Below are 14,752 nucleotides of genomic sequence, written 5' to 3' on the forward strand. Positions count from 1 at the left end.
GCATTGACCTGGTTTGAAGTGAGGAAGAGTTGTGTGTCAGCAACCTTTGTCACTCATCCAAGACCATTTGGATCCAGTGGCAAGACAAGGTCAGAACGGCTGGAGATGGAATCGGATACAGTGGATGAGCAGGACTAACAACATGCTCTCTGTGCTCCATTATGCATTGCTGTGAATCGCCTTCCTGCCCATTGAACTAGCTATCAGTTTCCTAACCGCAGTTCGCTGAATCCAGTCTTTGCATGCTTGGGTAGGCAAGCCTTAAGTCAACAAGGGTTTAAGACCCTGAGGCTACCTTTACCTGGTTTAGCCAGCTAGTCAAAGCGGTTTTCCGGGGTGTAGCTGTTGCACATGTTACAGTTTCTTGGAGCAACATGTGAGAGCTGCGAGCATGTGGGGACCAAAGGTGGACAAGCTATCCCTGAAAAGGCACAACTGTTCACCCACCAGAGGTGCTTCCCCTCCAATACACTCCCGTACATCCCAATACAGCAATATGGAACAGCTGAAGAACTGGCATTGTAATCAGTAAAACACAGATTCAAGAAAGTGAAACTTTAACCGAATTTATATTAGTGAAAAATCCAATTTTGGAACTGAAGTATTAAAAAGATAATACCTGTGAGCTGTGTAAAATTGTATATAACAACCATGAAGAACAGTTTTGCAACTTATGCATGACTAAGTTAGGTATGTACATGTCCCAGCAGACTGCGAAAGGAGGGTTCTCAAAAAGAACTATATTCATACAGAGATAAGGAACAGATTAACCTCATAAACTATCAACATGTTAATGCTTATGCTACTAGATGCAATAACTGTAATGAAGTAGGGCAGCAAGAAAGAGATGGATATTGAAGTGTTAGGTAAATATTGACCTATGGTCATTTCTTTCCCCACTTCTTTTTTTCTATTCACACCTTGTGGCAACAGGGGTGGAGCTTTCCCCATTAGGTTACATCCTGGCAGCATCTCTAGTGGTTTCCCTCTTGAAAGTCTTCTTTGACTAGTGGCCATCCACTTTATATGGCTAGAATTCCTTGGCACAGACGAGTTAAGTATGCCTCTATAACAGCCAAACCTCAAATATGGAAAGCGATTGACATATTAGTGTAGAAAGTATGATTTACCTCTCACAAATGGCCACATAATGGGGTTTACAGATATATTTGTTATTTTCAGACATGATTTTTTTCCATTCTAAAGCGGAATTCCACTTTTCTCCTGACTTGAATCTGATTTTTCTTGATAAAATACCCTTTTTTAAACATCACTGATCCGTTTTTTTTTTTTTAATGGTCTGTTTGGTCCCATTCCATAACGAGCCTTGTAACGTATTCGTTCCATATATTAGTTAGCCCACGACTCTCCTAAAGAGCATTCTGATTGGTCAAAAGTTTAAATTCATCCAATGAATCTTCATGTAATGGAAACTGATAGCAATGGAAAGAAGAAGCACGTTTGCAAAAAATGGTGTCCCGAGTTGAGAGAGACCATGACACGAGAAGTTTAGATAAAAGGTTTAAAAAATAATGGAAATGGGAATGGCTGGAGAGAAAAACGATGGAAATTTAGTTGGTCAGTTTATAAGAAAACTGAACGCTAGAGGACTAGCATTTTGTGACCTCTGCTCTACATCAATCGCAGTTGGAAGAGTTAGGAACGGCACTTACAAAAGAAACTGCATACGGAAAAATTTAAGCTCAGAAGGCAGCTGGAAAAAGTGCAGTTAATTACTATAAGAAGAAAGATTTCTTGCATGAGAGAACAGCTGTAGCCCTATGTCAGAATAAGTGCACTGCATGTTAATACAAGCACCAGCTTGAAAGGAAAAAGGCTCTCATTGAGAAGGAAAAGATTCGATTGCACATTGAGCCTGAAAAGTCAAGAAGGAAGGCTAAACAAATCTTTGCCAAAGCCTCAAAAAGAGCTCGATTGGAATATCAACAGGCTGTGTCCATTGGAGAAAAAGACCAGTGAATGTATGAAATTATTTGTATATAGTTGATGTACATGGGTGTTTATTTTACAGATTTGTTATGAAAAGAGAGAAGTATAATCTATTTGCTGAAAAAATTGAGAAATTTTTATGACTTAATTACGATGTGAACACTGACATGCACATGAAATAACTTAAGCGCCAATAGTATTAGAGAACAAATTCATGTGACAATAAATATTGTGAAATTATTTATGTCAAGTTGAAACTTTTGGTAAGTTTGTTAGTTTTTCAGATGGTTATTTTGTTATATATTATGATCATTAGTTGCACCAGGAGCAGTTTTTTATGATTGTACAATGCTCTTTTGGACCCCCAGATCAGGGGCACTGCCCCTCGAGACCCCTGTTGGGTGAGGACCCCAAACCCCTCCCCCCTTTGAAATTTTCAGCTTTTTTTGTGGAATACCAGAATCATGTCTATTTATCTAAATTCAATATGTTGACAGTTGTGCCAAAATGCCAATAAAGTAATCCAGGTATACTTGATGATGCCTGTTACTTAGATGCTAAGTGTTGTCACTTTGATTACTGCTTGGCTGTTGTTACCATCGATAACTATCCTGATGACAAAAATTAACTATTGTGAAGCGAATCATTGTTCAGGTCAGCGTGACATCAGGCCATCATAAAGTACAAATCATATGTTAGCCATTTTGGCTTCTCTTTTTTGATTAGGAAATGTAGTTTAAAGTGCATGACTCTAAAACAAGTTGATCATATGACACCCAGACTTTTAAACACTGGGCTTTTTGTGTAATAAATGAAAAAGGAATTAAACTCCACCCCTGAGTGAGCAGGTTGCGATCTTGTGTGCAGGACATGCAGATAAATAGTTTTGAACTTTTTTGCAATATCAGTAACATAGAACGATTTTTTAAAGACTTTATTGCTAGATCATGCATCAAAGTAAAGTTCTCATATTGCAAATACAGGAACTATTCTAGGATATATGATTGTGTGATTCATGCTAATTTCTATATTTAAACAAATCAGTTAAATGTGCTACATTTGTGAATAATATTATAAAGTTATGCTATTGTGTGTTTTTTAATCCAAATGAGCGTAGGATATTCTTTTAAATTATAGAATAGACACTGTAATTAATCCCTTATTTTAGTATGTAGACTTCAGAGGAGTGACCAGATTTAAAGAAGAATATTTAAATGTTCCAGATTTAGTGTTATTTTAAAATCTGAATGTTAATGTTTCTTACAGTGGTATATGTGTATTAACCTTGAACTCATCCAATACCATTGAAACTTCAGCCCTGTGGCTGTAGATGATGCATCAATTTGTAAATGAATCAGATGTCAGCCTACCCTCATAGACTTGGTTTTGGGTTATAATGAGGATTCCTTTTTTTTTTTTATCGGCACCTTATAACTATATATATACTTTTTGGCATAAAATGTCAAATTTGCACATGGAACTGAAATTTGGCATATAGGTGCATCTTTACCCCAAGGGGGCATAACTTGAAAAGTATAGGAAGTCCCAACCCTAATCAGGAAAAGATAAATGTACATGTCCAACTGACATTTCCCAGTGATCTGCTGAAGAAGCACAAACTCTTGAGTTTTACCTATAAACTGGCAAGTGCAGGGAAATGTTGTAAAAGCACAGAATTTTATTTTTATTTTTCAGTCCCAGAAGATGAAGAAACTGAAATGGTGAGTGAAAATCATGTTCCTGCTGTTTCAATTCTGTCAATAGGTAGCATCCATCTTCCACCTTCTCCCACCCACCCACCGTCCAAAGGTAGAGTTGAGAAATTAATTGCCGTAAAGATGTTAAGAATGAATTAAAGTTTTGAATACTCTTTAGTTGAGCTGTTTGATTGGGCAATTACATTTCAGGAAATAACTAAAGCTTCAATTTATCCTCTTGCAGTGAAATTTTTTTAAAGGATTGGCTGATATATTTCAGTGACTGGTGTTGTAAAGCTAGAAATCCTGGTGAAATTTTTTAATAGGAAATCTGTCTTTCTTGGCAAATAGACTTTAGGGGAATGTTTTATCAGTTACAATTAGAGGAAGTATTATGAAATGTCTTAAACATTAATTTATGTTCATAACTCTAACCAATGCTATTTGCATGACACTCAACATGAGCTTTCCATTATTCCCTAAATGGATGGTTTGTGTGGAGATTTTCCATGTATATTGGCACAAAATTGATGACCAGTTTGGAAAGTAACTTCCAATGCAGGGTTGTCCCAGTAGGTAGTGAGATCAAGAATACATTATAAAGGATAGGCTGCAGGTGGAACACCAATTTCTTAATCAGTTCATATAACATGAAATGTATCATCATGGTTTTCCTTTAGACTTGGAAGCTGTGTAAATCTGCAAAAGCTATATTTTCCATTTTTTGTGTGACTAGACTTTGTAGATAATTGTATTCAGGAATATCATGATTGTTACTATAAAAAAATAGCTAAAGAACATTATTGTCGAGAAAAATTGTTATTGTGTTTTCCATCCATACATTCATAATTGCTTGAATCTCATTTTATAATTGGAGAGATTTTCATATAACTTGGTCCAATAATAATGATGGCCAGACAGTGTCACGTAGTATAGACATGTCCCCTGTCTGAGGGTTAAAGTCGCAGCATTTCAGTCTGTATTTTTATCCTTGCCCGAAGTACAACTTTGGAAGGACTGGAGATCACTTATTGTAACTTGTGGATAGTCTATCGGCCAAGTTAATCAGTAGGGGGAAAAGGTAATGAGATTTGCATAAAGTACAGTTTACAGTAATTTTGTTTTATAAAACTGAAAAAAGAATGAAAATCTCTTTTGTAAGGTAGAAATGACTTTTGCAATCATTTTATTTGATATTTTCTCGCAGGATGAGGACACAGAAGCATTGCTAGCAGCAGATTTTGAAATAGGCCATTTTATTAGAGAAAGGATAGTACCTAGAGCTGTACTTTATTTCACAGGGGAGGCATTAGAAAACGATGATGAGGTTAGTACATGTCAAGAGTAATGATTACGGGTGAAATGAAAGCGATGATTACGGGTGAAATGATAGCGGTATTTACTGTATATATTGGTACATGATAAAATAGTTTTCCTGCCCCATAACTTATGGTGAAACTTAATTTCACCTGGGTTATGTATCCCATGACTTGAAAAAGGAAATTAATTTGCATGTCCCCCCTCCCTGCAACTGCACATTGCAATAACATAAACAAAGTGCTTATTTGATAATAAATGAAATAAACTAACCTTATATTGTTATCATGCATTCCTTTTTTCCTCTTGAACAATTTACTAAAGAAAAACTATCCATGAACTCCATATAATTTGCTTATGAATCCATACTGCAGTGTGTATCGCTTTTGTCAGATAACACGCAACACATTGTTCATTGAATTGATGTGGATATAGAGAAATTAATCGTGTTTGGTTATACCCCAGGGTTTGAATATGTTGTCAGACTGAAAACGAGATCGAACAAGATTGCAAATAAGAGAAATGTCAACTGATGCTTGAGGCACCTGTCATTCATGCATGACATGGTGTAAGGTGCACAATAACCAGGATTGTATTATATCCAAGTTAACTATATGATATTGTCTCGCAAATAAAAATCAGTATTTGAGAATTCATTTCATGTGCAAATGACTACCTAGCATGTGTTAACAAAAGGTATTATTAAAGCAAGTTATTGCTGTGTATACTATTGACCCTACAAAAGTACCCATTTGTATGTTATGATTACAGTTTTTAAGGCGATGCTATACATCACTTCATGTCTGAATTGATGACCCAGTGTTTTCCAGAAGATTTGGAGGTGAAAATAAAAACAAGATCATTTGGTGAATTTGTGGAGGCCAGAATAGAAGATGATTTCGTCCACAATATAATCAATAACATTGATGCTCTAGTGCACTTTTGATCTCATTCCTGGATGGTCTGTTAATGAGAAGGGGGTTAAAAGAGTAAGAGTTTGCACGAATGGTGCAGATTTTAAAAAAAAAATCTTACCTTAATCCTTGCAGTTTCCACTTCAGAAAATGTGATGTTCTCCAGTGATAATTTTTCTTGCCATGAGAAAGCTAAAAAAAATATTCATGCACTGAAAATATGGATCATTTATGTGCAGGAGAAGAGTTGGGTTGGTGAGAAGATGCAGCAATGGATTCAAGTGTTTTATCTCAAGTACACAATTTAATATTTTTCTGAAAACAAAATTTAAGTTTGAGTGCATTTTCTAAAATGTAATTTTCGAATGATTTAAAATGTGTCCCACATCTTAGAGCTCGAAAAAAAATGACAAGTTCCAGAACATACAGTGCACAGAAAATACTTTAAAAATTAATTTATGGGGTTCCAACAAATACAGTGTCCTAATATATACAGTAATCAGTATATCACTGCATCACTACTTTTCCACATCAATACTATATTGATACAAGAAGTGAAGAATCTATACAAAACTAAATGAACCTTCTACAGGTTACTTTAATCTAAGGCAGTCATTTACCTTTTTATGAGTTGAAAATTCATCTATGATGGCTATTGCAGGCATATGCACTTATTTCTGTTTGAGTAACAAAAACACAGTTGACAACACCGACTTGGCTTCTGCAAATTCACACAAACTGGGTTGAACTTTCCTGGTTTGCAATTTCTCCCCACTGGCCAATTCCATGCTAATTATTTCATCCAATCACAGCATGTTTAGCGAATGTAAAGGAGACATTCCAGACTTGTTTCTCATGTATGATTTAAATCCTTTACTGATCATTTAATTACCATTTGTGTGTGAAGCTTCCCTGTTGATTTATATCTTGTCTACTTGAATTTGACTGGTAATTGTTGTTTGTTCAAGTGACACACCATAAGCATTGCATCAAACCTCAATTCAAATAGATGGCAAAGCAACAGATAAGTTTTTCAAAAATGTGGCTATTAAATATCTGTAAAGTAATTGACCTTACGTTAGATGATAGATCGTTCCACCTACCAAATCATGTGACTTGACCACCTGTTAACATCTGACAAGCATGCAGTAATTAGCAAGGAAATATTCAGTTTAGGTGATTTGTTTATTAAAACGGATTTGTATTATTTTTACAGATGTAAAATAACAAAGAGTTGCATAGATTATTCTGCAGTAGACAATATTTATACAGTATGACCCTGCTATAGCGCGCTCGTTTATAACACGAATTTGGATATAATGCGGTCGTGGTGTGGCTTCCAAAATTTGATATAAATGTATTTTTCTTTTACACCAAAAAATTCTATTTTAAAAGCATGAAAGAGAAAAACTCATAAAAACTCTTCTCATTTTGGGGAAGAGATTGCGTATGAATAATACAATATAATCGTGGCGTGGCTCCTGAAATTTTATGTATTTTTCTCGCACACAAAAAAGTTTTTTCTTCTTATGAGTACACTAAATAATGCATAAAAAGTTTATTCTGGGATTGCGTTGATCTTCACCAATGTCCCAAACTTGGGTTGTTTTTCCTTATTGGCGGCAAAACATACCATGTGGCGATTTTTGATTTATTACCAATGTTGTTGACTGTTTAAACTTTTATATACAACCATCGCTTTGGAGTCCAGAAATTCAGAGGCCCCATGAAAGGAAGCTGCAAACTGGATATAAAATACATTGAAATTTATTTATTGTTACATAAACAAATTCTTTGTCCATATTGAAAAACCATCTAAACAGTGCATTGCTATATCATAATCCACTTATCTTGACATCTAGCATGAGTACTGTATGTTGTGAAATATCCGGGGTTTTTTTGTTGTTGACATTTCTGGTAACCGGATGAGGTATTATCTCGTAATCTATCTTTCATTGGATTTTAGGCTGCGTGCTAGTAATTAATATATTTACAAAGACTGACATTTGTATGTGGATGGTAAGTAAAATTCCTCTTCTTTTCACTCGGAATTAAATCCTTCAGAGTACTCACATTTTCTGTAATAATCCTTGTCATCAAACCAGAACACCTGCCTCTCTATAGTCCGTTGACCCTTTGTTAATTTTCAGACGCATGCATGGAAGGCATCATCACACTGCCACCACAAATGTATAAAAGATATTAAAAATTAAAAACTACATCTTATTGGTTTATTCAATAGGCATGGAGGGACAATAACTAGAATAGTCAAGACGACGGCCAATTCCTTTTTAAAAATGTACCCAGATAAAATAGTTTGCTGAAATTTCCAAGGAAACGAATTACCTTTGAAGTACAGATTGACATGAAAACGTACTCAGCAACTGGAGAAAAAAAATCAGTCTCAATCATGCAATACAATTATTTGATGTTGCCGCTACAACGCTAACTTTTACAGACTTGGGACATACTGAAAAGTAAATGTGCTTCGTCATTGGTTAGGTGATTGTGCTGATTTTCCACTGAATTCAGACCAATATGACCTGTGACCAAAATTATTGAATATTTTAAAGCTGTCTGTGTGCATATTTTCGATGGAATCACTTGTATTCAATGTATATGATGAGGTTCGCGGGTGAGTACACAGTGTTGATACCACTTGTGCTATACATTAGAGATATATATATAAACAGTATTCACGTATATGTATCAATTTGTGGTTCTTTAAATAAAGTAAACTATTATACATGTCTTCTCTGTTTTCACTACAGGTGTATTTCTCATTTAAGATTCTAACTGTGCTGATGAAGCACGTATTTTACTGCCTGCATTTATTACCTACACACCACTACCACCACCACCACACGCACGCGCAATTTTTTTGGGGGGGGGGTACATGCGTCATTTTCTTCAGCTAACTGACCTGATTGCTTATAACACGGTTCAGTCTATAACGCAGTCGTGTTCTATGGCTGCCAACTACCATGTTATAGCAGGGTCACACTGTTCAAGTTCCTATATTAATAACCTACGTATTTCATTTCAGTAAAAAAAATAAAAATCAATTTTAAAGCTGCTTGAGAAAGTATTCATGTAAAAAGAAATTTGCTCCAAAAGATGCTTTTGTATTTAGTATATAATCTTGTCCTTATTAGTTATATCTGGCTTATGTTCCTGCTGCCTTGGAAGTAAATGAATTAAAAATTATTTTAAAAAAAAATAATTGCAGTTTAGAAGTATACTGTTAACAGTACATAATAATTTTAAACTACTTCTGTGTTCGTCAGACAGAATTTTGATCAATGATGTAAATGCATGCTTAATATATCGGACGATAATTATCTGAAACTATTGTTATGTATTCGATTATTGCATTTGTGTATCCCCACCCCTTCTTAAGCCCAGTGAAACAGTAAAGAGTCTCTCAGTTGTCTGAAAGATTGAGACGATAAATCATTTTTGGGAGGGACAAACCAGCATTAATGTGTAAATTTTCAAACTTCAAAAGAATGCCATCTGGGGTTAAGTGATTCCTGTACAAGAAAAATAATATACATCAAAGTCCGAAAGTTAGGGTGGTGTTAGGTAGTCCGTGCCATTATTGTTTCTCTTCAAGCCATGGACGGGACATGCTTTTCTACACTTTTATGCAAATAAGCACATTGTAATTGCCATCAATTGTTTCCATATTCAGCTAATCGTACACGTGACCACACGATTTAGACAATCTAGATATCGATGGTCACAATTACAAGGCTCCCACTGACTTCCTTTCACCCTTATCAATCAATAAATCAACAAATCATTGCAAAATTTGTAAATACTTGTCATAATCAATTCATTATTGCCAGAAGCAGCTTGTCGGAGGAAAATAGCTGATGAAAGCAATGCCTGCCGGTGTTTCTAATTTACACTCGCTGAGTGGTTAATTCATTAGTGTGACTGACAAGTGGCAATAGGTCAATTAAATTGTACTTGTGAAACAAGTTTGGAATGCCTCCTTTTACATTGATATATGTAACTAGCATATTATATTTTTTAAAAGTCCGCACAGAATTGGTGAGGGAGTAGAATCCAAACCACTTGAGTTATAGTCGCCTTGTTAAGTTTTAAAAAGCGATTCGGTGTTGTCAATAATTTTCATTTTCACTGACATGCGCAAGTGCCTGTAGCCATTGCAGTTGTTTTTTAAATACATTAAGTATAATATGATGGATCTGGTTGTTGGTCTTCTCCACTCTCATGCTTGGACTTGTTTTAGATAAGATTTTCCTTGCACAAGTTAATTGCACTACTGTTTTGAAGATAAAGTCATAATGCCTTTAAAATTCAAATGATGACATGAAATATACATTTTTAAAGCATTCACGCAGTGAAAATCAAAGAGAAACTGATAACTAACAGGTAGTCCGTTCAGAAGCAAGTATTTTACAAATCTTGTCAAGGATGAGAATGGCATATGATCAGATAAGTCTTTGTAGTCTGCATTCTGGAAATATAACCTTAAAAAAATAAAACTGGCACTACCCTACCACTGACAGACTTATGAAAGATGAAAAGACCATCAAGTTGATATGTATATTGATAATGTTTCATATTGTAGACAGTGTATCATGAGTTGTATAGACAAATGCACAGGTGCATCATTTCACCCCTAGTAATGATTCTGAACTGCTACAAGATTGCAAAGTTAACAGCAGTCTGATGAAAACATTCCTGAGAACATAACCTAAAGTTATGAAATGGTTTACAGAGACTATAGTAGATGAAGACGGAAAATTTTAATTCTCACTATGTCATTTACAGTTGGCTTGTATCCTTGCATCTTGTCTATCTCGTCTTCTCAACCAGTAAGTAGTGTGTTCGTGAACTAGAGCTGTCAAAATTTTAGGATGTGTCTACCGGCTACCTGTCGATCCTAATGATCTAACTTTGTGAATTGCATTTGAGATTGAAAGCATGTATCATTTTGAGGGTCTTTAGGTCAAAGATTAAGGTCACGGAGACTGGAGGAAGATAAATGACTGCTGTATCTTTATTGTGACCAAATTTTGTATATGGTTTTGCATTTAAGACCATGAAGATACCTATTGATTTTGGGTTCAGATGATAAGTATCCCACCACTGAAAAAGGGTTTGATGTAAAAGAAATATATTAAAGAGAGAATATTTGCTCGAAACAAGTGAACAACATATTTTACTGAATGGGTGAAATCTTGCTATGTTCAAGGTTTTCACCATGAAGGTGAAAAATGTTATTCTGCAAGTAAATTTTCTTTTTATTTTATGCTCAGATTTATTGGCTCATTATATGTATAACATAATGAGATAGCCTTTATTCTTTCCTATATCCTGAACTGTACTGTTGGTGGTTTACCATTTGTTCAGTGTTTGAGTATAGTTGCAGAGAAAATATCATTAATAACACAATTCTCCTTCCTAGTTAAGACAAAACAGCATATGATCAGTAAAAAAAAAATGGAAGAGAAAAAAAGAGTATTATGAACATTATTGGTTTGGCCTTATTTTGTATGAAGTGGCCATACCTACCACTAGGGTACAAAGCATCTAAAAATCTGATTGCTTGGTTTTACTGTTTTTGATTAAGCAGTGAAAATATTTATCAGATATCACCCCAGTGGATTATCACAATTATTTCACTTAGAAAATCCATAATTCACAGCTTAGTGTAAAATAATGCTATCTATGACATGGTGAGATAATCTACCATTTACAATATTCTTATTCAACTTTTTGGACTTGGTCATGTGTGTCAATGACCCTGTTAGCTCCCTTATGTAAAAATCAAGGTAGATAATTGAAATTTAGGTGGTATATATGTAGCTAATGTAATTCGATTTTCATGAAGGGTTTCTAGTCTTTGACAGTTCGGGAAAAATGAGGTAGCATTTTCGAGGCTCTCAAAGTTTGGGAAAATCGAGCAGATTACCCTGAGGTCTTTAAAAATTGAAATTAAGCCAAACATTTGGATTTTTTTCCTTAATCACAAATAAAATTGTCCAAGGTTGTTAGATTCAGATGTAGTTGAGTTCTTATGGTTTCTTTCTTTTGATGACCCATTCAGTTTCATTGCTGCCGCAGTAACAAACGAGCATTTGAGTTTCATCATTAAACAATATTGTAGTATTTTGCATTTGTTGTTTTCTCATATAACATAACTTGTATATAAAATGTTAGCGAAAATAGGTCTTGGAAATCTGTTTGTGGACTTTGAAAGTTTGGGAAAAGTCTTTGAATTTATCATTCAGAATTCTTTATGAACCCTGTCACATCTTTTCAAACAAAAAATGAGAGATTTGAACAAATAGCTGGAGCATGTGAGGTGGACAGTTGCAATCTAGTATGCCTGTTTGTTGGCATAAATGAATGTCCTTTTCGTGCATTTATAGCATTTATCAGATTCTTTCATTTTTTAATATTAGAATTTGGGACAGGTTTGATTGTGAAAGCATATATGCATTACAAGCATAAATTGGCTTACTAAACTATAAAAAAATATGCTAAAAATGATAACTAACGATCTAAGAAAGCTTCCTAAAATATTCTATACTGATTAATTTCCCCTTTTTTTTGTTTCAGTATGATGAAGAAGGAGAAGAGGAGGAAGTGAGTTTTGTGTATTATGTTGTATCATTGTTTTGGTTTATTTTAAGTTCTGGTATCTGTAATAATCAGACGTTTTAATAGCAGACCTGCCAACTCTTACAATTTTGTCGTAAGTCTTATGAAAATTACCCTTAAAATACATACTTATGGCATACTAGCAAAAACTACTGAAAATGTTTCCAAAAAATCCGGATAATTGGTTCATCCATGTTTTATTTGGATCTGGGTTTCATCTTAGAATTAGTAAAATTAGTCGGGGAACGAGACTAACTTTACAGCAGCACCTCAGACACTTAAAACTGCACCTGTTTGTTCATGCGAAGCATCTGCATGATCAAACTGTTAATTATATTTTTTTTTAAAAATGGCATCCAGAAGGCGATGCATGTTCAGACGGAAGGGAAATAAGCTTCTAGAAAAGTTTTAATAATCAACACAGAAGAATAAAAAGGAGTATTCAGATTCTTGTGAATGAAAGATGGAAAGGTCACAATTACGTTTATTGAACATCACATGCCAATTTGAGTATGTCTCATGGCGGGAGATTAATTGACGTTGTCATGTAAATGGAAAAGAATTTCCAAGAATTGTGTCAAGTTGAGAAATAGCAACAAGCCATTGAGCTGCATAGGGTTTGGAACTAGAGTTTGTGCAACTGTACTAGTGGTAAATAATGTCTATGCATACTTTACAAACTTTTCAGTCGAACATTATGTTTTCCAGCTTTATAATAGCAGTTACTGATATTTTGTTACACCTTACTGAAAACTGGTCTATCTTACAGAAAAAAATCAACTGCCTTACTGAGACGAACTCGTCAGGGTTTTCAGGTCTGTAATAGGCAGTGCTTAAAAGTAACCATGGCTTTATCAATTTTTATAAGAGTCGGCTTAAGTAGATGGGCTGACTGGAAAATTTAACTTGCCATGGGAGATTGAGCTTATCCCCAATAAAAGTTATTGAATTTATACCAGAATATGTTAGGTTGCACAACTTCAGTCAGTTGAGATGCAGATGTATGAATCATTTGGATGTTTGTCAAAACATTAGTGTAATCAAGCCTAGCACCTATGCAGTTGGAAATGGTCAGGTAGCCTCGTTATCTCTTAGTCTGCTCCATATTGGTTATTTTTCTTACGTTGAAGATAAGATCATTCTATCACCACACTATGCCAGAACATCTGCAGTGTTTGATCTCGGAAAATGTTAAAGAAAAATAATAAAGCTTGTCTTCCCCATTTCCCTTTTTGATCCATAATGTCAGCGTGTGATATTATGATATATCTTTGCTCATTATTTGGTAGTTTGCCGAGGCAATGCTGTTAAGTATTACATTTTATTGTCAATAGCAATTTTACACCCCCAACTTGCATTTCCTATCGGATGCAATACATAAAAATCTTCAGACTGTTTGGGCAACTTTGAATGCAGAATCACATGCTTTAGATGTCATTGACAATTACTGCATTAAACATAACAGTACATAGATTACCTTTAAAGTTGGTAATGCACCAGGCAGACATAAGAAGGACCACAAACAACCTCTCTTTCTTTCATTCTGACACTATAAAACATCAGCTGTGCAAAGGAAACTTGACTTTTTACTTGTCACTGGGTCAAATAATTCATATTTGCACCTTGAGAATACCTGTACATTTTCCACGCTTGACACGTTCAGAACCTCATTGTTGCTTAAAATTCTAGCATATGTCAGTTCCAAAATGTGTCGCAGAGGGAGACAACATTGTTTACACAAGTTCATGATGCAAACTTGGTGCTAAAATGTGTTCAGATCCTGAAAATATTACGTTCAGATTGAAGAATGCAGGTTGAAAACCCTTCTGGTATTGAGCTTGCTTCAGGTGCCAGTGCTTTAAGCATGAGCGTAACTACGGTAATGATACATGCAAGTGTACTGTGTTGAGTGAAGTGGTAATGGGGGATGAAATATGTGTTGCAACGTGCAGGCCCATGGGAAAAGGGTGGCACACAACTCTTGTATTGTTTCTCCTTGTTTTCTGGGGTTGATCTATTCTAGCTCAGTATCACAACATTTTTGCATTACTGTATTCAGATATACATATTTAAATGGACTAAAACCCAATACAAAATGATACTTTGAATGAATAAAATACATTTATGCAGTAGATATTTAAAGAACGCAGTGTCATGCATCATCATTATGTTGGCTATTAAATTCAGGACAAATTATTTATTTAGTTATTTGGTTTGAACAGCTTACCCGCA

The 14,752-nt window shown here is 34.9% G+C and overlaps 1 protein-coding gene across 3 annotated transcripts in view; it reads left to right on the forward strand.

Annotated features, from left to right (window-relative positions):
• The window catches only part of LOC149785297 (nucleosome assembly protein 1-like 1), an 85,475-nt gene that overhangs the window by 44,171 nt on the left and 26,552 nt on the right, over window positions 1–14,752 (forward strand). For all 3 annotated transcript variants that reach the window (XM_089979177.1, XM_089979176.1, XM_089979175.1), the window contains exons 12-14: window positions 3,646–3,671; window positions 4,855–4,974; window positions 12,479–12,505. In XM_089979177.1, the coding sequence (XP_089835303.1) occupies window positions 3,646–3,671; window positions 4,855–4,974; window positions 12,479–12,505 (173 nt within the window). The remainder of the gene's footprint in view (window positions 1–3,645; window positions 3,672–4,854; window positions 4,975–12,478; window positions 12,506–14,752) is intronic.

Source organism: Sinohyriopsis cumingii, chromosome 13 (assembly GCF_028554795.1).
Source record: "Sinohyriopsis cumingii isolate HCF-2022 chromosome 13, ASM2855479v2, whole genome shotgun sequence".
Lineage (NCBI taxonomy): Eukaryota > Metazoa > Mollusca > Bivalvia > Unionida > Unionidae > Sinohyriopsis > Sinohyriopsis cumingii.